This window comes from Melospiza melodia, chromosome 6 (genome assembly GCF_035770615.1).
Source record: "Melospiza melodia melodia isolate bMelMel2 chromosome 6, bMelMel2.pri, whole genome shotgun sequence".
NCBI classification, from domain to species: Eukaryota; Metazoa; Chordata; class Aves; order Passeriformes; family Passerellidae; genus Melospiza; species Melospiza melodia.
Window position 1 is genome coordinate 61,836,557 of NC_086199.1, and position 25,926 is coordinate 61,862,482.

Genomic DNA, 25,926 nt, shown 5'->3' on the forward strand with positions numbered 1-25,926 from the left:
AATATTTGAGGACTTCTACTCAGAGAAGAGTTAGAGACTATGCTTTTGAATAAACAACTCAGAGAGCAAAACTTAAATGTCAAAGCAGGATGAGGTAAAATGAAACTAATGTTATGCTGGCTATAACGTGACTTGGAGTAAAATAAGAATGTAAGTTAAGGAAGGATCTTTTAATTAAAGCACTGGTTCTCAGAATATCCAAATTCTATTCCTCCTATCCTGGTAGGTCACTCAGAAAAGGCAGTAAAACTCCCCCCCTTGCCTCAGGAGTTATTTATATATGGGAAACAAGTAATATTGGCCTGCTTCCCAAACCTCAGCTTTACAACTAGAATGTAAATTTTTGGGAAATACCATCTGGGTGATCTCTCCTGGGCATTTGGGCACTATTGTGCATCCAAAGGACATTGTGTAAAATGACTTTTGTTTCGACTCCAAACAGATTCAGAATATTATTTCACACCAGCATCTTCTAACTGTGCACAACTTTGAGCAAGATGGTTCAGAAGAACTAGACACAGTCATTTTGAAAGCCTTAGTAAAAGGTGAGATACAATAAGCAAACATTGTAATGTTTGTCTTACTTGACTTCTATGCTATAAATATATTTCCTATTTTTCCAGTGCAAATTCAGTTGACAGTTGGATCAGATATAATTTCTGATGCTCTGTTCTTTTGCTTGTTTATTGACAAATTAACTGTGGCAGTTACTGTAACTCTTGTGAGCTTCCTTTAAACTAGTGTTTGCTTTTAAATTTCATGCTATTGTATGGTTCTATTTCAGCCACTCCTTTATTTCACTAATTGCTTCTCTTAATAACACAGGCTGTAAAAGAACTGAAATATACTGGAGCAGTATATTATTCCAATTAAACCACAAAAGAAACCTCAATGAAAACAAAACCAAAACACACAAGTGACCAAAACTACCTTTGTTTCAGAAACAATCAATCAATTTCTCCTATAAGAAATCTCCGCTATATCTTCTGAAAGAATACATTACTTGTGCTGCCATTTATTTCAGTTTCTGTTAACTTTATGGTTTGTGTTAGCTTAAACTTAGCATGGGAGCAAAAAAAGAAAAAAGACATTCCGTTCCTGATGTGCTAATTGACACAAAGCAAAACCAACAGCCAGACCTGTCCCCTGCTTTATGCAGGCCAGAGTCCCTCTTAATATCCAACAGCCATTAATGCTTAATGCTGTTTATAGGGTTCATCTAGAAAAAAATAACATTTTTGAATATTAATGCTTCTTAATTTAGGAAGACATTGCTGTGAAGGGTTTCTGATTAAGCAATCCACAGATTTGTGACAGCTGAAGGAGAGTTTGCATTGCTAATCGAAGTACCAATACTATATTAAACTCAACCATAACTGTAAAGTTGAAACATAACTGTAAAGTACTGACTTTATTTGCATTTCCTATTTTTTTTTCCAGCCTGTAAAAGTCAGAGTCAGGAGGCTCAGGAATATCTGGATGAACTGAAACTGGCAGTGGCCTGGAATAGGGTCGACATTGCTAAAAGTGAAATATTCAATGGTGACGTGGAGTGGAAGGTACCAGGCTTTTTTGTCTTAGAGGACACTCAGTGTATGTTCCACTGTGTACAGGACACTGGAGCATCCCAAAATACGGCTTCAGTTTTTACCACTACCTGAACACTCTACTGAGAGATTGGGCAGGGGTTTATACTTCCTGAGGCTGTTTGTCTTTCTGGGCCCCTGTATGATAATGGCTAAAGACAGAGGAATAACTCAGTGGTCATCATCCCTTTCTTGAGCTGTTTGAGAGCAACAATCTTTCTCCCCTTCTATACAGACCTTTAAAGCAAACAAACCAAAGCACAAGAAGCAGGGAAATATTACTGTTAGAAGGTGACATGAAGAATGTCACTGTTTTCAGTTGCTGTATAAATACCCAGTGTGGTAGGTACCTCACACTGAGTCCTACAGCACACAATTTATGTTGATGCTGTAACATTAATGCTGGCACATTTTGTCAGAGAAAAATGAAGAGAGTTCCACCTCTTTCTCATTGTACTCACTGTTGACTGGTGGAAGACAAAACGTGCCTGTCCTCATGTTAAATCTAACCTCTCTCATCATCCATCCATTATTAACCCTCAAAATTTCCTTTTTTGGTTTGTTTTTTTTTTTCTCTTTCATCAATCTAGTCCTGTGACCTGGAGGAAGTGATGATGGATGCTCTAGTCAACAACAAACCAGAATTTGTGAAGTTATTTATTGACAATGGGGCTAACATATATGAATTCCTGACCTACAGTCGGTTGCAGAGACTCTACTGTTCCATTTCTCAGAAATGTCTGCTCTATGAACTTCTCCTGAAGAAGCATGAAGAAAGCAAACTGACCTTGGCAGGGCACACTGGTCAGCAGCAAAGTGACCAGAAGAGCACCTGCCCCCTCTTCACTCTCACTGAGGTCTCCAGAGTTCTCAAGGATTTTCTTGATGACGCATGCAAAGGTTTCTATCAAGACCTCAGACATGAAGGCAAGAAGAAATCTGTGAGTCACAACTCTGCATCATTGCTCCCCTCCAGTTTAGAATTTGTACAGTCTTAACCAGGTCTAGTCTTTGGGGTGGGGCAGGGAACAGCTTTAGTTAAAGGAGTATGGGGAATACAAATAAGATTTACATTTACTAGGGAGTAATTAGACATAAAAATAGTGGTCTGCTTTTCTTGTACAGAATTTCAAGAAGTAGTACTGGAAAGGCAATTTTCTTTTTAGGAGAAGGAAAAGCAGGCAATGGAGATTTTCAATCCCAGGTCTAAAAATGGTCACCTTTGTAAACAAAACTATTCTCAGATTTATACTCTGTACAAGTAGACTGAATTCAGATATTGATATTCAGTAATATCCAGTATTTGATATTTGCCTTTAGATAATTTTAGTCTTTTTAAGGAGTGCCAGAACACAGAGCAAGAAATAGGCACAATTATGTGATGTGGCCCTGGCAAGCATGCTGGCCAACATATGACAAGGAGAATTTGTGATGGGGGTACCAGTGTGGAATGTTTATAATCCACAGTGGGGCAATAGATGCACTGTCATTTTTGCATTTTGACAGGTGATTTAACATTAAAACACCTAAGTACCAAAGTGCTTGCAAAAGCATTGAATATAATTTTGGGTGCAAGGTTTCAAAACAAAGATGTATAAAGAACTTTCATTAGAGTTCAGTTTCAGACAAACTAAACAAATTAAGCCTTTTGGTATTTGCCAAGTTCTAATTACACCTAAAAAACTGTTAAAACTAGAAACCAATTTTCAAAAAAAATCTTATTTGAGTTCAATTACTTTTGCTTTGATAAAACCTAGCTAAATTAATTAGTAGTATGAAAAGCTAAGTTAGAATCTACTCAATGTTTCTTCATTCACAAGGATGAAGAACTTGAGACAATATCTCTGAAGTCACCAAGCGTACTCCAGACTTACAAACTTGCCAGAAATAAAATTTTGCCCCCAGAACCTCACTTAGCCTTTCTGGCATTTGGCACAAGTGAGCTAAAGCCCAGTGCTGTAGATAAGGCCCAGGTCAGAGATCAGTTCCTGCTGCCTACTTGCTTTTTCCTTTTAAAGCTTCTTCCCATGGCTGAATTCCATTACCACTGGCAACAGAAAAAGCATCACAGTACTGGGAAACTAGCATCACTGCTGCCAAATTGTGTGTCTTTTTTCAAGTTAGGAACTAGTGGTTACAAAATCAGATGAGGCTTTTAGGCTTTGTCTCCTGCAAGGCTTTCAATGCAATTTAATTGATTCAATAGCTCACTACAAACTGAAGAAACACCCCACCCCCCCAAAAAAAAATCCCCAAAAGTGCCATTAAAATACATTTTAACAGAATCCCATCATTTAAATTTTTTAAAAATATATTCTCACAAAACCCTGTTTAAATGAAAATAAATATACCCTGGCTGCTTCTAACCAACACAATAGATAAAAAGGTAGTTATTTTAAAATATACTTAAAATTCAGAACTTGACCTAAGTGGCTACACTTCCTCAAGACTATTTTATTATCAAGTGCTAAAGGAATAAGCACTGTTCTACTTAAACTGCTCTCTGCATGAGGGAAAGGTTTCTCAAAGGAAGGACTAAAAAGGGGTATTGACGTACTCTATTCTTGTCCTGTACAGGCCTGGGCGAGATTTATTTCTGATGAAATGAAATGCCTTTTGTTCCCTTTTCTCTGAAGCCTTGTCCTCTGTGGCAGCAGAGCAGAGGCAGATATAATTGAAGGCAAGCTCAGATTCGTTAATCACAGGTTTGTCTTGTCTGATATTACACACCAGTGGTGAAACCCCAGATTCAATAAAGCCAATGAAACCTTTAGCATTGGCTTCAATGGAGCCACCATTTGATCCAGAATGTTCTCACACATATTGGGTTATATTGGGGACACAAGGATCCTTTAACTTGGTACAGAATGAGCTAATTACCTTTTGGTCCTACTGAAAAGTCAAAGAAATATGAAGTAGCCAGTGAGGCTGAAAGCATCTTAGATTGTGTCATCTGCATGGAGTGAGACTGCCAACCAGATTTTGAATTCTTCAAACCATATTTCAGGACAAAACGAACACAAAGGGATTACCTGGGCCCTTGGACATGAACCAGAAAAGTGAAAATCCTTGGAGGGATTTGTTTGTATGGGCAGTACTTCAAAACCGGCACAAGATGGCAAACTATTTCTGGGCTATGGTAAGCTGCGAGCTGGAGCTGCTTCAGGTGAAGTAATGCCATATTTCAAGTTTACGAGATGTTTTTTTGCTCAGCCTTGCACTCAGATGACTGATGGGTTAGTTTCCAAAACACGAGAGGTGGCATTTATGGGCCCTTTCATCTCTGCGTGGCTCCTGCCCGCGGGGCCAGGGGGAGCAGGAGCAGGTGTAAATCAGCCCTGCTCCCGCTGGGTCCCAGGTCCCAGGAGCAGGGTTTGTGCCTCCAACAGTCGGCGATTGTTTGGCCCTGAGCGTGACCCGAGGGAAGTGGGAGCAGGGAAGCATCTCCAGCTTACGTGCTGGACGCGTAGGGAGCAGCATGACGCGCTCCAAGGCTGTGCTTCGGGCTGGCATAATCGGCTCCTGTCTCACAAGCCAGCCCTGTCCCCCGCATCTGGGAGCCTCCCTGCCCCCATACAGAGAGAGAGAGAGAGCTCTCAGCTCCATCCCTGGCCTTGCAGAGTGGCACATCTGGCCAGAGGCTGCCAGGCTGTGTGCGTGCACATTGGCATCTGCTGCGGGCCAGGGCTGGGCCTCTGCCAGCTGGGCTTCCTCCTCTCTCCTGCATCCCTGCCCCAGCACAGCCATGCTGGAGCTATCTCAACACAGGGAGAATGTGTTACTCTATTTCCAAGGCATATTGTTCTCCTTTCTGAGCTCGATTGCTATCCCAAATCAGGTCCCTCTAAGAGCCTGGGCCCAGAAGTCTCCAGCCTTACAAAGCACAAGAACTACCAATAAAGAATCATGGAATAGTTTGGGTTGGAAGTGACCTTAAAGATCATCCAGCTCCAAATCCCAGCAACGGGAAGGGACACCTCCCACTAGACAGGTTTGCAGGGACACCTCCCACTAGACAGGTTTGCCCCATCCAGTCTGGCCTCAAACACTGCAGGGATGAGGCATCCACAACATGTGGTTTTAATTCTCAAATATGTCAATATGTCAATATGATCATCATTTTTGGCTTTCAAGTCTGTTTTGGAGGGAAGATTTTTCTTGAAAGGCATGAACTTTTTGCTGTTTGTTGTGTTGCACAGTGCAACACATCGAACGTGCATCATAGTGTTGCATTTCCCCATTCGGGAATGCCCTCCAGTGGAGGGTGGCAGCAGTGCCCCTTTCAATTCCACAGGGTCAGGAGGGTGTAGCTTCAGCTCTGGCAGCCTGCAAGATCCTGAAAGAGATGTCCCGCCTGGAGACGGAGACCAAAGCAGCTTGCATAATGAAAGAGGCCAAGTATGAGCAGCTCGCTGTGGGTAAGTAATGGCACTTTTTGAATGGCATTGAAAATTTATGAAGGAACTGCCATTGGAAGGCAAGCAAGTGAAAAAAAATACAGTTTCAGTTGTAAAAGGTCAGCTGTCATGAATAATTTAACAGCCTTGCAGCACAGGCAGTCCCAAACATTCAGATACAGAGGAAAGATTAAAAACCCACTCATTTTGGAAAAATCTCTGTTCCAAGACAGGCCCCCTGGGATGCACAGATACTCTCCTGCTGCTTGTTGGTATTTTAATTGTCTGATCTTAGTACAAGGTGTGTTACAGTGATGTGAAAGATAGAATAGCCAAAACACTTCCAGGCTCACAGCAGCCTGCTCTTCCTGCAATATCAAGCTTGCTCTGTAAGGGCCACTAGAGCAACAAGTTTTAAGTTTTGTCATTGCAGCTAAAAATAACTTGAGATTACCTCACCCAGAAAGGGCCAAATGCACTGCAATCTGCAGGGAGGCTCAGGCTGGTTTTGCAGCAGAGGAGATGCCCCTCCCTACAGCAGTCAGATCAGGCATCCGCAATGCTGGAACGCTGAGCCCTCGCCCCTCTGCTCGCTGCAGGAACAGATGTCTGCACACAAGCTCCTCTGCTGACCTGACTTCAGCCCAATCCTCACCTTCACTGCTGTGAGGAGAGGGCTTTAAAATGTGCCCCACGTGGAAACAAACACAAGGGCTCCTCTTCCTTTGAGACAGTTCATCAAGTAGCTGAAGGCTCATGCGGGCATTGCTGCATTATTTACACAGAGATCACATTTTCCCTTCTTCTTACAGGGCCATTGTTATTTACAAAAATTAAAAATTAAGTTCTCATATAATCACAGGGCTCGAGTAATTTAGTCATGGAATTATGAGGCCTAATCCAATACACAGAACTTCTGCTTCTCAGCTTTGATAAGTATTAGATCAGATCCTCAGTTTTAATTTCTGGCCTGGATTATGCAAAGCAAACTTTCTTTAAGAATGATTAATACCACATCAACCACATCAACAATTTTAAGTGCACTTGACCTTCTTGCCCAGCCTCACAGTGTAGCAAGGTGTAGGCTGGCTTGGGAAAGGTACTGAGATAATCAAGTGAATCAGTAGAATGGAACAGACATGAGAAGTCAGAACTTGTCTAATGAGAACATCTTGATTATTTTTTTTTGACTCATTAAATTTATCCTGGTTTCTAAGCTCCAGGACCAGTTTCTCTGGAAACAATTATGCCATAACACTCCACCAAGTCTAATATTATTTTATGTCAAGTAGCTCTGTCTCAAAATGAAGAATTTGTTGTCTACAAGACAAAGCTGGGCTGCTTATCTTCTTTAGTCTGTTCAGGAAAGTGAGGACAGCATGACAACTCATCCTTCAAAGAGTAAGAAGATCACCCAAGAGATGTATTTTTTGTCTGTGTTTCCTTCATATGGCAGAACTGTTTAGTGAGTGCTACCACAACAGTGAGGAGAGAGCATTTGCTCTGTTGGTGAGGAAAAATCAGTACTGGAGCAAAACCACGTGCCTTCAGCTGGCCACAGAAGCAGATGCAAAGTCTTTCTTTGCACATGATGGTGTCCAGGTAAGTTTTACACACCCCCGGGCCCTTAAGTTGGCCACAGGAGAGGGCAATACAGGAACTGAACAAACCCAATGAAAGTATTCCCCTGAGAACCATTTTTCAGTGAAGGGACTCTTCTCTCCCCCTAGCAACAGACAAAAAGGACATTATACCATGTCCTTGCCAAAGCAGCACAATTCCCCTTTCCTCACCTCTCATCCAGCTGGCACACAGACCAGTGTGCTGAGGAGAAGGTTTAGCCCTTAATCCATCGTGTGCTTTTTTGCTTTTTATTCCTTTCTTGCTCGCAGAGAAGCATCAGAAAAGCACTATAAATCTGCCTGGGGCATAATGAAGCTGCTCCAAGATGTGAGGTAACTCTTTGTTCAGATTCAAGAGAGAGCTCACTGATAAAAGTTAAATTAAATTACTATTTAGCTTTGCTCTCACAACCTGCCTTCTCTCTGCATACACAAAGCTAAATTAAGAGTGATGCTGCTTTTATCTCCCAGTGCCTGACTTGGGCTTCCTCAGTACTACAGATGTTGCTTAATTCCATTTGGCTTGCTGCTCTTTCCACTGGTCTCCAAATAACTCTTTGCATACTCCACATCTGCAGAAGGACACACAGAGAACCTGTTTGCTCTGAAGCTGTGAGGTTTCCAGAGCATTCACTGTTTTAGGAGTCACTGAACATAGGTGTGCTTCATCTGCAAGTATCTTTTTGTGGTATTAAAGCCATCTCTTCTCTTCTTGACTTTCAGGCCTTCCTGACAAAAATATGGTGGGGAGACATGTCTACAAGCACACAGATCCTCAAGTTAATCTGTGCATTCTGGTGTCCCTTCCTAATCTACACCAATTTCATATCATTCAGGTATAAACATAACTATGTGGGTGCAAGAGATAAATAAGTAAGTGATGAAAAATAAGCCATAAAAATATTCAGACTCAAAATTTCTCCCTGAAGTGATTAAAACAGTAGCATCACCTAACCAAATAATTTTTCTATGGGGCTGAGTGGTTTGTGTGTCCTGTTACATACTTAAAAGATCAATGCCATGGTTTCACAGAGATCATTCTATTTTGCACAGTCCACAGGAAAGCCAGCTGGAATTCTGTCAGCTCCAGATTCTACACAGCAATGTGTAGAATATCTGCAGCTTTAGAACCATTTGTTTTTAGATTTGGAGATGCCTGGCTCAAACCTCAGTATCTTATCCAAGGAAAACAGCCATCACAAAGCACTGCTATCAGCCACAAGCCTTGATAATCATAAGTCAAGCTTAAAAACATGAGACTGACATTAAATTTTCAATCAAAATCAATTAAGATTTTCAAATTCAGTGCCTTACAATCTTAGGTTTTCTTGAAAAAGAGTCCATGCACTATAAACATCAAGAAAACAAAACAAAACACCCTGCACTACAAAAATCAACCAACTAAATAAAATTAAAAAACAGAAAAGAAAAAAAGAGCAGCCAATCTGCTCAGGTGGTCATAAAAATTATGGATCTGAAACTTTAGGAAAACCTCAAATATTCAGAGAATCATAAACAAATCATAAGAATTAGCAATATGAAATGACATGTTATTATGAAATACATGTTTCTTAACTCTTAAGCTACATAAAAAGCAAGAGGAAAACTTGTTTGGCAATGCTGATTTAAGATTTGCCTTCTGCTAATGTCACTAAAGATGATCTTCTGGCTCTCAAATTCAAATTCATTTAATGTGATATTTTGTCAAAGTTTTCATGGAAAGGTTTGAATTATTATACATGATCAAAGCAATTCTTTCCAAATTTCCATATTTTTGCTTCCTTTCCCTGGAAATGCAAGAACTGTCAAATGTCCCCCACTGCTTCTGGCTTCTCTCTTCTTAAGTGCTACTAAGAGTAACTAGGAATGGAGCATTGAGCAATTCTCTTCTAAGACTGATTGAGGAGTTTGCTTCTGCTCAAATCCTAACTAGTTTGAGGAAACTGAGCATTGTGCTCCATTTTTGTGAAGCACACCAATTGTCACCTCTCTGAATCTTGCGGGTGACTTCAGCCTCCTCCTTAAAAATAAACAGAATTTGTAAAGATAAAGTTTATACCCTATTTAATAGCTCCCAGCAGAGCAGATCCAAGATAAGTACATGCTAGCAGCTCTGTATCGATGTCAATTCAGTAGTGAAAAATGGCTAAGCACCATCTTTTAACTAATGAGTTTATTCCCTTACAGTGAGGAAAAACAATCAAAGAACCAGCCAGAGCCATTCAGAGAGCTGGACAGTTTGGATTCAGAGAGGACTCTGTTCTTCTCCAAGGAAGAAGATAGGTAAGTTTAAAATCATCAGCTAATGTAGCTTTTATGAGAACAGCCCCAGAACAGGACACTTCTTGTGTATTAGTGACCATCATCCTTAGATCATCAGTTAATGCTCTAAGGAGCAGCTGAAGGGCCAAGAAAGTCATTACTCCTCAGGAAGTGCCCTTTTGATTACTGCTGTTTCTGCTCTCTAAAAGGAGTACAGGAAAATAAACAGGGATATAGCACTGCTTTAGGGAGATACCAGTTTAGTTTTTCTGAGCAGGTAAATTTCTACAAGAAATTAAGAACAAAGAACAAGGAATTTACTTGGGAATCACATAGTATTTCCTAGACATTCCCATCAGCTCATGATGATTAATACCCAATGGATTTTAGGAAGTTATCAGATTATTGAGCTGAGGACAAAGAAGGTTCTCAGCAAAACCTTGCATCACTGCATACATTCTTACAAGGATGCACTTGCACCCATCAGTACCAGGGAATTTTACATCGAGTCAGCTTCTCACACTCTTAATTTATATTTAACAGATGAGCCCCAAAAACCTTATGAGTTAGAGGGAGCATCACATAAATGGGTAACTGAGCACAAAGGTTTTGTCAGTTGCTTGTGGTCAGTCAGATCTTTGATTCAGAACAGAATCCTCCCTATACCTCTACCACACACTTATCACCAAAACCTGGGAGACCACAAGGACTTAACTCGGGATAAGTAGACTTTTGATTGGCATAAAGTCCTCTTAATGGCTATATAGCCACTTAGCTTTTCCATGATTTAAAGAGAACTCCAGAAATGTGTGACCAGTGGTAGAGAGGAAGCATCAGCAGCAGTACAAAGTCCTGGACCAAGTCAGAGTTATTAGGTTCTATTTTTACCTCTGGCATTTAACTGCTAGTATATTGGAGAAAATCATTAGTTCTTCTCTCTCCCTCCCTAACCTATAAAATAGGTGTAAAAGCATCTGCCTCTTGGGAGCTATTTGTAAGCAATATCATAAAGCACTTCCATATCGTGAGTGCAGCATGGTTTGGTCATTATATTCCATGTTCCAATTGCTATTATCCTAGCAATTTATTTTAACAAAGAGGCTCTCTCCATCCCAGATCTATTTCAGCATCTTACAGTAAAGCTGCAATTATCTGTTTATGATATTAGCCTGTTACCATGGGAATGTATCTCATGATGTTGTAAATTGAGAGGTCGTACAGAATCAGGCATATAGAAAAGATTGGCCACAAAGAGAACTTCTCCCTTATAACAAATGTATTTAATAATTAGCAAGATTGTCGGAGGAAATTAAAAACCAGAGACGAGTCATTGTTTATTTTCTGTGAGGTGAAATTGAAAACATACCCTAGTGTGCACATCCTTTGTTGGAGATCAAACTTCTCAGAGTAAGAATCACAAAATTAAAGGTCCAATAACATTCCTAGCTTACACAGGAGAGCATTTTATGTGGAAACAAATCCTCACACAAAGATCAAATTGCTATCAAACTTGCATTTTCTGCACAGGATATTTTCCATTGCCAATAAATACCACCTCATGTTCCAAAACACAGCAAAACAGCTGTAAGTGTACAGGTCAAATTTCCCTTCAGTTACCAAAATACTTGTGTCATTGCACACCGCTCAAAGGCTACCTTAGTACATGTTTTATGAGGTCAACTCTTTTTGCTAAAAGGCTTCTATATTGTTATTTTGCAACTTACTCTAATTTAATCACATAGGGCAAGATGCCAGTTATGCAGAGCAGAGAGGTATTCTTCAGTGGGTCTATCAGATTCCAGCAGGGATAGTCAAGAAACACAGGCTTAACACGATCCAGCACTTAGAGACTGGGTCAGAAGTTCAAAGTCACAGCAACAACAAGAACTTCCACAGACAAATACTGCAAGAAATTTTAAAGCCAAAATAATTAAGAGCTGACTCACAAAAATTCATTGGCATTTTTCTTTTCTATTATTTAGATTTATAAAGGCCAATTAGCCTTCCTCCTCTCCTTGTGCATTTTCTGTCCATGCAGAACACAATGAAGCTTACAAAAGAAAATTAATACAACTAAACTGTAATAACAAAAATGCTCACATAATTCTGATGTGACTTTGTTTTTCAAAACCTTCTTTTTGATTTGAAGTATTTCTGCTATGGTAATATGATTGCTCTGACTTCTACAGCCTTCCCCCTTGGCCAGCCCCAGCATCTGCCTCTTACTATCTTACAAGAAGCTTTATATAGAATAATATTGAGCCTATTCCCATGAACTAATTTTAGGAGATTGTCACCAAGCATGTATTCTTTTTGGTTTGCAGAGGAAATGACACATTGGAAAAACAGAACCCTTCTGCAAACACAGCATGGGCAACATTCGTATTTACCCGGTGGAGAAAATTCTGGAGTGCCCCTGTAACTGTGTTTATGGGGAATGTTATCATGTACTTTGCTTTTCTCTTTCTATTTACTTATGTCCTTTTACTGGACTTTAAACCACCTCCACCTCAGGGTCCATCTGTTAAAGAAATTGTGCTCTACTTCTGGGTGTTTACCCTTGTCTTGGAAGAGATCCGACAGGTGAGTAACCTGCATCACCTCAGTGCCAACACAGCAAAAGCTCCAGCAATATTTGCAATAGATTTACAATCTGTACAGCTGTACAGGCTTGGACATTTCAAGTGTCAGGTGCACAGAACAACACAGAACTCACCTTATCCTGAACATCTCCCCTCTCTCCCCCAGAGCAAGCTCTTCCTCCACCATATAAACCTACATCTCTACCGCTGTTTTTCCATCCTTAGCCATCCTTTCCATCCTACTGCAGCCTTAGCCAAGTCAAGTGGGCTGCCAGCATTCAGATATTCTCTGCTTGGTAAAGTCTCTCTCTGATTTCACTCCACAGAACTAGGTCTTCCCACCACAAATAATATAAGTTGGAAGTTATAGTCTACACCTGGAAACACAGCAGACAGCTCTACATCCTTTTAGGAGATTCTTCCCTGCTGGAGACTGTTTAAAAAATCACAAGTAAAGAAATTCAGATTATTTGTGGCTTTTCCTAAAATAATTTTCAACTCAAAATATTAGCAGATCTCTTTTGGGCTTGCTTTTCTTAAAAAACACTCAACCAAACAAAACCACCAACCCCCAAAAGCCCTCCTCCATTAGTCTCCTACTACTGGTTTTGGAAAGTCCTCAGTTTACAAACTGAAACAATAACAGTGGTGCAAGTGTGTTGCAACTGTGGGTTGCACAAAGCTCTTCTCTTTAGATACAAAAAAAGCAGTTGGAATCATTTACTCTGGAAGAACCAGTAGGTGTTCATTATTTAAGCAAAAGAGACAGGAAAGTTTGTCACAATTTACTTGAAATTATGCAGCAAGACCATTAAGAGAGAAGAACATGGAAAATATCTGGATCAAAGAACATTTCATTATAAACCTGTAAAACATGAAGACTGCCAGGCTAAAACCCAATTAAGCAAGCCAACTCCTTGCCTAGATAACCAAATTGCCTTCACTGACAATTCCAGCACAGAAATGCAAAATCTGTTCATGCTGTTCATAGCAGTGCCTGGAAACTCAACTCTAACTGGAAGCGGTATTGCTTTTTTCCCCCCTTATTACACTCATAATTTGTTTTTGTTCTTTGCAATGAAAGAGAAAAAGGCAACATGTATTCTGTTAAAACTCAGGAGGAAATAGTGAAAGTGGAAAGCTATCAATACCAATGGTTATTTCTCTTTTTCAGAGTTTCTATACAGATGAAGACACAAATTTAATGAAAAAGTTTAAACTGTATGTGGAGGATAACTGGAATAAATGTGATATGGTGACCATATTCCTCTTTATAATTGGGGTAATCTGCAGGTATGTATTTGCATCAGTAGCAAGGGCTGTGTATGTCAACTGACAGCTGAGTCTCATGTGCATGAGAGGACAGGCTCTAACATTCATTTTTACAGGCTTTGAGATGTACTTCTGCAGTAGGAGCCTCTAAAATTGATATATTCAAACACATGTACTGAAAAGCTCTTCTTTGTTTGTTTTCTGAAATCCCTTTTACTGAAAGTATCTTATTTTCCATTATTTGTTAATAAGTCTTATTGAAGCCAAGAGAGAGAAAAGAGTGTTCCTGCATCTTTTGGTTATTTCTCTTCACTGCACAAATATGAGCAGTACTTGCTGAGAGTTGATATTTCATTCCATGTCTTCTGCAGGATGCTGAACTCAACTTTCCAAGCTGGCCGTACAATACTCGCCATTGATTTTATGGTGTTTACACTTAGACTTATCCATATTTTTGCAATTCACAAACAACTTGGACCAAAGATCATAATTGTGGAAAGGATGGTAAGTGTGCAGTTTGTCTCAGATAAATACTTTTGCCTTCTAAGAAATGAAGAGTAGGAAACCTTGTCTTTAGAAAGGAAATAGCTTTATAATCTGTCTTTATCTGTACACTTTTAAGGCCTGTCATTTTGCATATTCCTGTATTCTATTATAGATGGAATGTTTGAAGTAGATCCTTTCACACACCTCTGCAGTGCAGTAAACTGGTCCCAATTTACTTGGGATCCTTGTATCAAGATCCTTGTATCTTACCTAATAATTTATCCTCAGATCTGGCTAACCAAGAGCAGTCTTTGCCTTACTGCTATTCCTCCTACTTGCTAAGCTGTGTGCATCCAGGGCAAAGACCTCAGGCAGATGACAGACCATGTACAGAAGGGCAGGGCTTCCAATAAATGACTTGGGGAAACAAATCATGTTTTTTTCAGCAAGTGTGGGGGGAAAAAAATATCAATGAAAAAGGATAGTTACAAGTTCCCTACAGGAGTTATTCTTACTTGTACTTTTTAGCTTCCTGTTACAATGAAAAAATATTAGTACTTTGTGAGCAGATGTTGGAAGATGTTGATGAAATATTTTTATTTATTACTGCTCTCCTGCAAAAAACAAGGATTACAGTCACTGTGCCTGGGTATGCATTAGTATGTTGAAAAAGCTTTTTATTTAGGCATGTTAATCCTCCAGGTCAATTAGCTCATGCTAACTGATTAATAGAGTTCATCTAATTGTAAGTACCATTACAGAATCTACAAATACTTGATTTGTGACTCACAGCAGAACTCAGTAAAAGCTCTACAGTCTAAACAAGCCTATACATTGAATAAACATAACTACCAAGCTATTTGGATTTGTCTACAAATGCAATACCTGGAACTCTAAGATGACATTTGGTTGGACTAGCAAAAGGGTAGATGGCAAATAAATATTTGTTCTTGTTCGTTATCTAGCTTATGGCATTAGCAGACCTGTATTGTGAGAGAAGTCAGAGCTACAGCTCCTAACCCTTCCTTTGCTGCCTGCCAGGCTAAACCAGGGCCTTGAACAGTCCTACCTGTGCCCACTCTGCAGGCACCTGAAGTCCTGCAAGATAACACTGGGGTTGGGAAGATGCAAATGAGAACACAAACAGCAGCCTAGAAAAAGCCCTACCAGGGACCTTTCATCTTTGCCCTGCCCAAGCCAACACAATGCTCAGCTTTGGTATTTCAGTGTTGAATCTTACATCAAAGGAAGAAACAGTGAAGGTTACCTCAGTAAATGAAACCTGCCTGAAGGGTTCAAGGGTGTTCTAGCAAAAACATCTCCCTTACTTTAGAGAGAAGCAATCCCAGATGATCTCTTACTGTCTTTCCCCTTCATACCCTTGCTACAGATTTGCTGAAACAGCTCTGGTAATTGCTAAAATTCCAGAAAAATACTCATTTCCAGAGAGACTGCAGATTGGAAAAAATAGTTCCAGACTTGTCACCACTCTCCCATCACCATGATACCATTACAGCCCTGCAGCATTCCTAAATTTTAGATCATCCAGAAAACAAAAAAGATTAATGGAAGTCAGACATCAACTCTGTCTTGTCTGGCTTGGAGATGATGTTTCTTATGAGAACTCCAAATAACATCCTGGAGCTCTGAAATGCCTATGCTTTTGGGTAACTGTACAATCCAACAATCTAATTGAAAGGAATCTACAGTCTCTAATGAACTCTGTCAGATCAGATGGGGAGAGGATGAAGTGTTCCTCTTCCACCAGGGAAAAATTATTGCACTTGATATTCATATTAGATTTTTTTTTAAGTAAGTGTTTTAGGATTCAATTACTTCTGCTTCTGTAGAGAAACAGAATGTTTAAAAGCAGGAAGCCCCAAAAAGAATCTTTCAGATGCATCACTTAGCTTGAAAACTGAAGACAGAAGGAACCTGATCCTTGCAGCCTTCACTGCCTGCTGTATCAGTGGCTCAGTACTCATCAATGAGCATTGACTGCTACCAGGATTCTCTGCTGCAGCAGAACTCTTGTAATTCACAGGAAAGCAGTCCATGGTACTGAGATAGCTCACAGAAAATAGGCACTTAAAAGATAAAATGTGACAGTCACTTAAAAGATAAAAATGTGTTTCATTTTTAAATGTTTGATTATTGGAAAGCAAGATTTTTAGTTTAAAATGTGTCTTTATCTAAATGAGCTATCAAAGAATGCTTACTACAGGCCAAGGACAATATGGTAACAGCAAGGTCAGACAAGGAATTCTGTGCATGGAACTGTATCCTATTCCACCTCCTTTAACCTAAACAAGCTTATAAAGAAACAGAATTATTTGAGCCATATTCATACAGAAGACTACTGTTCCTTGACTATGCTATCACAGTCACTGCCCCTCCTTTTCTCCCCTCCCCCTCTGTTTTGTAGATGAAGGATGTTTTCTTCTTTCTGTTTTTCTTGAGCGTGTGGCTCATTGCCTACGGTGTGACAACTCAAGCTCTGCTCCATCCCAATGACAGCCGAGTGGAATGGATATTCAGAAGGGTTCTTTATCGTCCCTACCTTCAGATATTTGGCCAGATTCCACTGGATGAAATAGACAGTGAGGAAACTTCTTTCCCCCTAACTTGGCCATTTTTGAATGTACACTTCTGATGAGAGCATGGAGTTCCTTCCAAGTATTGCCCTTTTTAAATTTTGCTGTTTTAAAATCTCTGTCCTACAGGCCAAAGCTTACACATTACTGTCACACAAATAGTGTATTTGCAAAGAGATAAAGGGCATTATGGAGCTACATTAGAGTGTAAGGGCTGGCCCTGTTTAGATAAGCTCTCAGAAATACACAAGGACTTGCAGTTTTAAAGGCTGGCATACCTGCTTTCATTTCAATCCATTTCCTTTCAGTTTAACCTAGACCCAGATAACCCTCTGTAAACTCAAATAATAAATAACAGCACCTCCACACATTTTGGCAGTAGTTTAATGCAACAGTGTTAAAGCAGTACTGCTCTGCCCATAAGCAAACACGTTTTAAAATAAAATTACTCCAGAGCATTTATTTACTCTGGAGATAAAGCTGCCCAAATCAAATAAAGCTAGTAATTGCTTATGTGCAGCATGGCAAAGAAAACAACATTAAAATAATCACAAGACACTGAAATAATTAGACATAGAAGTTCAAAGGCAACATTTCTGATAGGTAAGCAGGTAAAATACAGACCTTCCCTGGGAGGTCACCCACCTCCCAGGGAAGCCTGCAGTAACACCACAGCATTTAGCCAGTGCTAAATCTCACAGCAATAATGAAGTGGGAGTCAAACTTGGAGCAACATAAACTAGAACCCAAAAAAGCTATACATACAAGCAAACTAGCAAGCATTCTCTCATGCTCACTGTGCTTAGTAAGAAAAAACATGTCTTTGAAAAGCCAAAACACCTGAATGACACAAGAGAGAGGAAAGTGATTCATGTCCATTTTAAATATCTATGATGTAAGCACGTACAACACAATCAGTCACTCTTATTTCCTTTAAAGTAATTGGAAAGAAACAAATATTTCTGGAATATAATTCAACTCATTTGCCAAAATGTCAGGCATAGCACTCCCTAGAAATGTGTGTTTCTTGCCACTGGAACTCCAGTGGGTGTGTCTACCTGGGTAAATAACTGGTTAAGAGTAACAGAGGAAAAAAGAACCAATTACATGGGCAAATTCCAGAAGGGATTAATTAGTCCTAGGGCCCTCTGGGGTTTATTCTGTTTAACATCTTTATGAAATATATGCAAAGGAAGAGGGGAAATGAGGAGGACAAAATTTGCTGACAAAACTACATCACTGGGTAGCAAAGACAAAAACTGACACCTAAGAGAGGTAGAGGAGCCTCATGAGTGCTGAGTCATCAAATGAAATTCAGTGTAGACAAGTATAAGCTAGTGCCCTTGGTAAAAGAAATCCCAGCTTGGTGAGCTTTGATATAACCACGTGCTCTAAAGAATGTAACCAGGGGGTTATCTATAGCACCAGGGAAAAGGATTACAGGGAAAAAATAGAGGGAAAAAAGTAAATATTATTATGCTACTCTAAACTTGTGGGTTTAATTCACAGCTAGAGACAGAATACAGCACTAGGCTTCTAGTCTGATGCAGTAGAACCAGACCTTCCTAACCTCAACCTCAGATACACAAAGCACTTTAAATTTAGAACAAGGAACCAATCCCCTTGCCAGTTTTACAGAGTTTCCTCTTCCCACCTATGTGCCAGGCATGAGGACACAAGGATGTGGGGGAACACAAACTCAGAGGAGGTTTGATTTTGAAAATTCAAAACCAGTCTAAGAAGGATACAGCCCTTTCAATATAATCCCTTTAATGATAAACACTACTACAAAGCCAGATGTGACAGACATCTTGCCCCTAAATGAGCAGCCAAGCTGTTGAGATCTGCAGTGTCCTAGGGCTGCAAATACCTTGCACAACAATCCAATGTGTTTTTATGTACACAACATGATTACACTTCCACACAACCAAAGAAAGAAAACACAGCATTAGGATTTGCCATAACTCATTTTTTTCCTCCAACTTCCCTTTCAGCATCACGAACATATCCCAGGAACTGCACGTTTAACCCCCTGCAGATCCTGCAGGAGAACACTCCATCCTGCCCCAACAGCTACGCCAACTGGCTTGTCATACTCCTGCTGGTCATCTTCCTGCTGGTCACAAACGTCCTCCTCATGAACCTCCTCATTGCAATGTTCAGGCAAGAGGGATTTCACTACCTATCAGGACAGAGGCTGCAAAGCCTTAAGTGGATGTCCACATTTTCTACCTCACTGTTGGCTATTCCTTTTAAAATACACTTGTAATTTTCCTAATGAATATTACTCGGGGGTTGATAGGCAGAATCCTGTGATCAGACAGCTCTAAAGTTTTCATCATCCTTACTCTGGTCGGATGGGAGACAAGGAGAAAAGAAGCCTCTTTTACTGCTAAAAATTCAATTAAACATGCACAGAAGGGTCCGAGTCCCTGGCTGTGTGGAGCCACAAATCTGCAGGTGCACAGCAGCCTTAAACTTGGCAGGCTTTACAGTGGATGATTTGCACATCAGGGAAATGCTTGTTGTCAACACAGTTAGTAATGATTCATTTGGTTGAAGAACTGATGTGGCATGTTTGCTGATCTTTCCTGAGAAAAGTAGAATTATCTTTCCTAAAAAAAAAAAAAAAAAAAAAAAAAAAAAATCAAAAATGCCAAACAAAACAAATGTATCTTTTAACATTTGAAGACTGCAACTGCAATTCTTGTAATAGCTAAGAATTCGCGTAAACTTTAGATTAAATTAACACTACTTGCTGACCTTGCTGTTCTTTTTTTAAAGTAAATACAGGACTAAATTTTGTTATATTCATCTTTAGCTTCTTGTGGTGAAAAGAGTTACATGTTTTATTCCTCCCCCCTCAAATTACAGTTACACTTTTCAAGTTGTCCAGGGCAACACAGACATCTTCTGGAAAGTGCAGCGCTACAACCTGATTGTTGAATACCATGGCCGGCCTGCCTTAGCACCACCATTTATCATTATCAACCACATTATTCTGGTTCTCAGAAGGCTCTTCAACAAAATGGAACACAAGAAAAAACACCTGGGTGAGTTATTAACAAATGTGATCAAGCAACTGTAGAGCCTGACTCTCTCCAAGGACATGGTGCATACACAAAACACAGAGCTAGGTGGATTTCCTTAAGCTGAGAGTCACAATTTAGTTTTAACAAAGAGTGCCAGGAGAATACAAACAAAAAATTAAGGTTTATAATTTAAACTATGAACACTTTCCCACAGTGCATTTCTTGATGCATCATAGTTATTACAACAAAGGTAGCAATATAAAATGGTTTATAGGGATTTGATTTCTGAAGATTTAACAATTTATAGGTTTAAGGAATAGTTGTTTCATTTGCTTCTGAGTTTTACCAATTATTAACCCTAAAAAGACCCTTTCCTTTAGCATAACAACTTTTCACTACTAGTATCAGAGAAAAAGGGATAAAATATAATTCTTATTTTATTTTTCCTACAGAAAGAGATCTTCCAGTGGGCCTCGATCAAAAAATCATAACATGGGAGCTGGTGCAAAAAGAACATTATCTCGTAAACCTTGAGCAAGAAAAGAAAGAAAGCAACGAAGAAAGGCTGAAGGCCACATCTAATAAGTAAGTTATTCTGACCCACAGTAAAAGTAACTTGCAAGCTGAAGAGCTTTCATTGAGTTCAGCATTGATGTTCTTGTAAAGCTTACATAAAGGGTCCAGCTGGAATGCAGTTAGGAAACACAGAGCCATGAAAAAATGTGAGGCCAGCATCACTACAATGTTAGAGTGTTTGTCACTCCTGAAGTATGTACAATTATAGACCTGCAAGTTCCAGCCAAATCTGTGGCCAAGCTCAAAGAAAATCTTATTCAGGAAGAAAATGGTGGAAAACCAGTTTGTTTGCTAGACTGCAGCACACGTAATTACTTCCCCTGTAGGAATACAACACAGACTTCTGAATGGAAGTTTAAGATACCTTGAATTAACCACAGATGCAAAAGAACAAATACTTATGCTTTTAGGGCATGGGACTGAGTCTCCATTTGTATACCTCTCTATACTTCCCCACTAGGAATATCACTTGAATTGGTTTAGTCTGATAAAGTATAAGTCCTAGATTATTATTCAGAGGTTTAAACCTTTAAGTGAGATACAAAGTAGTCATATGCAGGGAGAACAGAAACATCTAAGACAGAAAAACACTCCTTTAAGAAGCTTTTAATACATATTCCAGCTGTTTTCTCCTACAATAAAACAGACTTCAAACAGAGGCACAATGGGTGTGAAAGGTACCATAATAAGAAAATTCCATGGAAATGTTCCTGTGCTGTCTGCTTTTTTTCAAAATAAACCTCCAACTCACAGAATAGCTGGAAACCAGAACAGCATACTTCCATTCTTGGAAAATACTCCTCTCCCTCTAATTCACATAGACCTTAATTCATAATAATTTAGAATGGCTATATAGGTTTAAACTTGATTCTCATAAGCAGATCACTGACAAACCCCAGGAGTGAGAGCTCAAGTTGAGAAAATGCAATAAATCTATGTGCAATTCTTCCAAACAAAGGGTACTATATCCTTATATAATAAAGATGGTACATTGTAGGTGAAGTTGCTGGAGGGCAAAAGTGAGAATTCATCTGGCTTCACAATATTTCAGGTATAGCAGAGCCAGAGAAACACTGGAAGAGATTCAGATAAACACCACAACCCCCAGTGGTTTTTATTTTTGCTCTTAGGTGGTAGCCATGCGGTTTTGAAATCTTAGGAAACCCTCAGGAATTGATTCTTTGAACTTTGGCTGCACTGAACCAATGTCAAAATGCATTAGACCCACCCAGCAGCAGGTGGGATTGGAACATTGCCTGTGAGAGGGAAACTTTGAAAGAGTAGCTGGGAGAAACCAGAGAGGGATTTGCCAACCCTATGAGGAATCAGATGCTAGGAATAAGGAACTGATGGGAGAACAGGTGAAGGATGCAGAAAGCATGGGGATAATTCAGCGATTTGGAGGCACCATGTGGAAGCTCCTTAAGCAATCCCTGTGGACTGCAGGGAAAAAGGGATTTGACTGTCAAGCCAGCTTCCAGAAATGAAAGTTTGCATAAATTTTAAGTGGCTGTTCTCTGTTGTGGCCTCCGTTCTCACACCAGAACCAGTTTCCATTGGGTACTGATGTTTCCAGGTACGAAAGACAAGTGCTCTAAAGACAGAGCAGCTCCTTTCTACTGCCCTTGATTGCCACAGCAACTGAGGCTACGTGGCCCTCACCAGAAGCTGAATAGCTGCCCTGACCTGTCAGTTGTGAGTCCTTGGGCAGCAGGTGCATGAGAGTGTTCCAGGGATGCTGTTCTGCCCAAAAAAATACTTCTGTGAACACCTTAAAAGGACAAAACTTTTAGGGGGCTGTGGGATGTCTAAGCAGCACAGAGCTGCAGTGAAGGGCCATGGGTATAGTAAAGTTGGACATGGTTTGTGTTTTATGATTTCTTCTGAAGCCTCTCCTTTTTGCTCAAGGTGTTTGCTTTGTTTCCACAGGGTGGATAATTTGTCCAAGTATTTTAGTGGATTGAAAGAACAAGAAAAACGATTTAAAGTTCTGGAAGCCCAGGTAAGTAGTATTTTCTAGGCATTTATATCAGCTTTAGAATTTCATCATCTTTCTCTCATTTAATGGTGGTTTGGCAGACCCCACTTAGGGATAAAGGGACAGAAAAACAGATCTATATTATGGTTTCACTTTCCTTATTGCTTTTTGGTGATAAATGTATGTAAAGAAAAATGTCTAAACTCCTGTAGAAAGGAGAAAAGGGAATTCAACATTTCTTGCTTTCTTTGGTAGTTCACTTGAGAGTGTTTATTTCCTCTGTTAAGGATGCTTCTGGAATGAAATGCTTCATCTCCTCCCCTCCCCCCCCTTCTTGTCCTTCTCCTAATATTTTCTTTTTTTTTTTTTAATGTCAGCTTGGAAAAGACACATTCTGTCTGATCTGACCTAATCATCTTGTACATCTAATTTTCTTAAGATACCAAGTACCAACACTCAAAAGGGAAGTGTCCAACATGCAATTATGAAATCCAAATAATAGCAGGAAATTCTGTCTCGAGCTTTTGATGACAAACTCTCACAATATAAACAAACAACATTTCTTACACAGCCTGAAAATGTTAAACCACCTGCTATGTAGCACAACTCTTATTGTTTTCTTTATCTCTGCCACTCTCCTGTATAATTCTGGCCTCGCTGAAAATTCTTTATCTTAATACTCCTGATACAGTTTCCTGCTCCCTTCTTATCCCTTTTATAGCTTCCTGAAAAAAGTCAGGCTATACAGGTCCAACAGAAACACACAAGGAATGCTTTATTAAGTTTGTGCCAGCCTGAGGTCTTGCAATATCCTCACAAAAGAGGGCAGGTATTTAATCACTGCCTATTTTGTAGATTTGCTACTGTACAGCTGTTATCTCCTCCATGGCAGAAGTTTTAACCAAAACCAACCTCTTGTGCACTCAACCAGCTCCAAACTACACATGTAAGTACTGAAAACAATCATGGAAAAGGTAATTAATACAGCTGAACAATGTAGTTTAAAAATGCAAGGTGGAAAAATAAGATTGGAAAACTACCCTATAAGGAGCTTCCTAGAGGTTATGGGAATATAATCAGGGAACAGAATATTCTTAGTTCAGAATGAAAAAATTACCTTTTGTAAAATACATTTACAAGCCTTGGGCAAGGACTGTCACTCAGGGTGAGTTAGAATAATCTCACCCAGTTCAAACACGTGAACAAGTATCTATTTGCAACAGAGGATTCCCTTGGGCGTTTCTTGAGTCCATGAGATAATTCTACAGAATTATTACAAAAGTATTTAAAATGCATAACAATAATCATTAAAAATCAAAACTGAGCAAGTCTCCTATTATTTTTTTTAGTTGACAGAATTCATTTGCCTTTAGAGCTGCACCCATTTCTGTCAGTTAAGAATCGTGTCCTGTGTCCCAGGGCTCCACTGCATGGAGTTTTAATCATTAGAGACAGGAACAAGCTAGTTCTCAGCCACTGCAGGATATCCAACACAATAAAGACTTTGGATACCCTTCTTAATGACCTATTTCAATATCAACCTAATGCTACCACACAAAACAGCCTCCAAAACCCATAAATTGAGCATATATACTACATGGGAAAAAGTAGCTGGAAAACTCAAAGTCACAACATGACAGGACCTCAAGTCACACAAATGTGAGCTAACCTCAAGCTTTATTTAATTCTGTTAAAAGTTAATATAACACTTATGTGAGTTGCTTCATTATCAGTATTCCAATAAAACAACTCCATCCCATAGCAGGCTTCCCAGACATTTTGATACTGTAACTGCATAAAAGACCAGAAATTTAAACAGCTGAAAAATAACCGTGTTTATCATTTACTGAGCAAATGCAAAGTAATACAATCTACAGTGTCTTTTTTTCAACATTTTGAAGTTTCTTAAGCAATTACTACTATGTGCCCCTTGTGCTAAGGCTTTTAAACGAGTACATGACTTTGCCAATCCTAATAGGTGTGAAGAGCGCCAACACAGAAGTGCCTTTGCCACAAAGAAGGGAAAGAGAAGAGTGTGCAGATCAGTTTGAGACTGACATTGAATACATTGATAACTAAATTTTATTCTATTTCTTCACATTAAACCTTTTGTCCTACTGAACTACTGTAGAAGTAAAATCCTAATCTCTTGAAGGCCTAAGGGCAACAAGCTTCCTATGCTAAGCACTATCAGTGCCTGACATTCCTAAGGATTTCTTGGTCTTTCTCCTTCAATTTCCTGGGCTTTGTTTCCTGCTGCTCCCGAAGCACTCGATCCTTTCTCCAAAACCATTCCACAAATAGCATTAAAACTTTCTCCTCCAGGGTGACTCTACCACCTTATTTTCTAAATACCATTTGTTCTCCAGATACCACACCCTCAATTCACCATCAGCGCTGCCAAATTCCACACCTCCCTGTTCTAGGGAGTCTCCCTTTGGAAGGGCAGTTGCTTACGCACTTAAAAACAAGCTCCTTCCTTGGCCAAGACATCAAGCTTGTACTCCTGAGCTGCTTAAAAAAAGGAAATCAAGAAAAAGTTTCCAAGGAAAGGGCTGAACACTGAAACATTACAAAACATACAGTTCCTGGAGTTCCTACAACTCTCAAACAATTGCACTCACCGGCTTCTCTTCCCACACTGGCTCCTGTGACGCATTCCTTTGCTGATATTCCTTTGCTGGTATTCCTTCTAAAGGGCTCCTCACTCACCCTCAGAGAGTGGAATCACCTGGTTTTTGTTGGGCCCATGGCCCATCACAGCTGCTGCCAGTTCCCTGCTGAAAAGGAGCCTTTGCCTCCATGTATCACACCACATGGAATACCTCCTCTACATCTAAGCATCTGATTTCATTCTACTTTTCTTTCTCAAGGGTCAGGGAAAAAGAAATCACCTAAGAGACTTTAAGACAAGAATGTGTACCAAGAATTATCGTGCAGTCTAAGAATTTGGGCTGTTTGTGGCTTTTTCCATTACTTAAACTGGCTTGTACATTTTTAGCATATAAAAATTCACTGGCTTTATTTGAATTTTGCAAGATATACCACAAAAATATCAATACCATTCTCTGAGGGGAAATTTCCTTGGAATAATATAAACAGCATCAGAAGGGGGAAGTATTGGGCTGTGTCTGACTCTGATACAAACTTTAACTGCATTTCCTCACATGTATAATATTGTCTCTATGCAATGTAATTGTAGATTGTACAAGCTTTCTGTTACCAGAGGTGGAAAAAAAAATAAATCTCAGCTCTGACAAAAATGAGCCTTTTATTACCAGATATTAATCTTGTTATGATGGCTTAATGAAACAGGCATTTGTCCAGTTTATTCAGCTGTGCCCCAGACCTGTGACTCCATTAGCAGCGATGGAATTTTGATAGTCCTACCTGTTCCTCACCCTGGGCAAGCAGAACTCATAAACCCAGTAAGTTTGAGTAACTGAGCTGCATTTCTTTGTTAAGAAATAACAGATATCTCACAACAAGCATTCCTTGCTCTTGGTAGCAGTTTCCATTTTGAAATGGCTACTATTTTA

General features: G+C 39.6%; 1 protein-coding gene across 1 annotated transcript in view; it reads left to right on the top strand.

The window, feature by feature from the left end:
- Positions 1-25,626, top strand: part of TRPM5 (transient receptor potential cation channel subfamily M member 5) — a 36,905-nt gene extending 11,279 nt beyond the window's left edge. Inside the window, exons 7-24 of the mRNA XM_063158643.1 lie at positions 443-545; positions 1,441-1,559; positions 2,177-2,527; positions 4,594-4,725; positions 5,881-6,004; positions 7,440-7,585; positions 8,329-8,441; positions 9,793-9,888; positions 12,192-12,450; positions 13,624-13,742; positions 14,093-14,225; positions 16,633-16,807; positions 18,796-18,964; positions 19,676-19,854; positions 20,286-20,418; positions 22,339-22,411; positions 23,243-23,333; positions 24,366-25,626. Of these exons, the coding sequence (XP_063014713.1) occupies positions 443-545; positions 1,441-1,559; positions 2,177-2,527; positions 4,594-4,725; positions 5,881-6,004; positions 7,440-7,585; positions 8,329-8,441; positions 9,793-9,888; positions 12,192-12,450; positions 13,624-13,742; positions 14,093-14,225; positions 16,633-16,807; positions 18,796-18,964; positions 19,676-19,854; positions 20,286-20,418; positions 22,339-22,411; positions 23,243-23,333; positions 24,366-24,466 (2,616 nt within the window). The 3' untranslated portion in view covers positions 24,467-25,626. The remainder of the gene's footprint in view (positions 1-442; positions 546-1,440; positions 1,560-2,176; positions 2,528-4,593; positions 4,726-5,880; positions 6,005-7,439; positions 7,586-8,328; positions 8,442-9,792; positions 9,889-12,191; positions 12,451-13,623; positions 13,743-14,092; positions 14,226-16,632; positions 16,808-18,795; positions 18,965-19,675; positions 19,855-20,285; positions 20,419-22,338; positions 22,412-23,242; positions 23,334-24,365) is intronic.
- Positions 25,627-25,926: the final 300 nt, after the last annotated feature.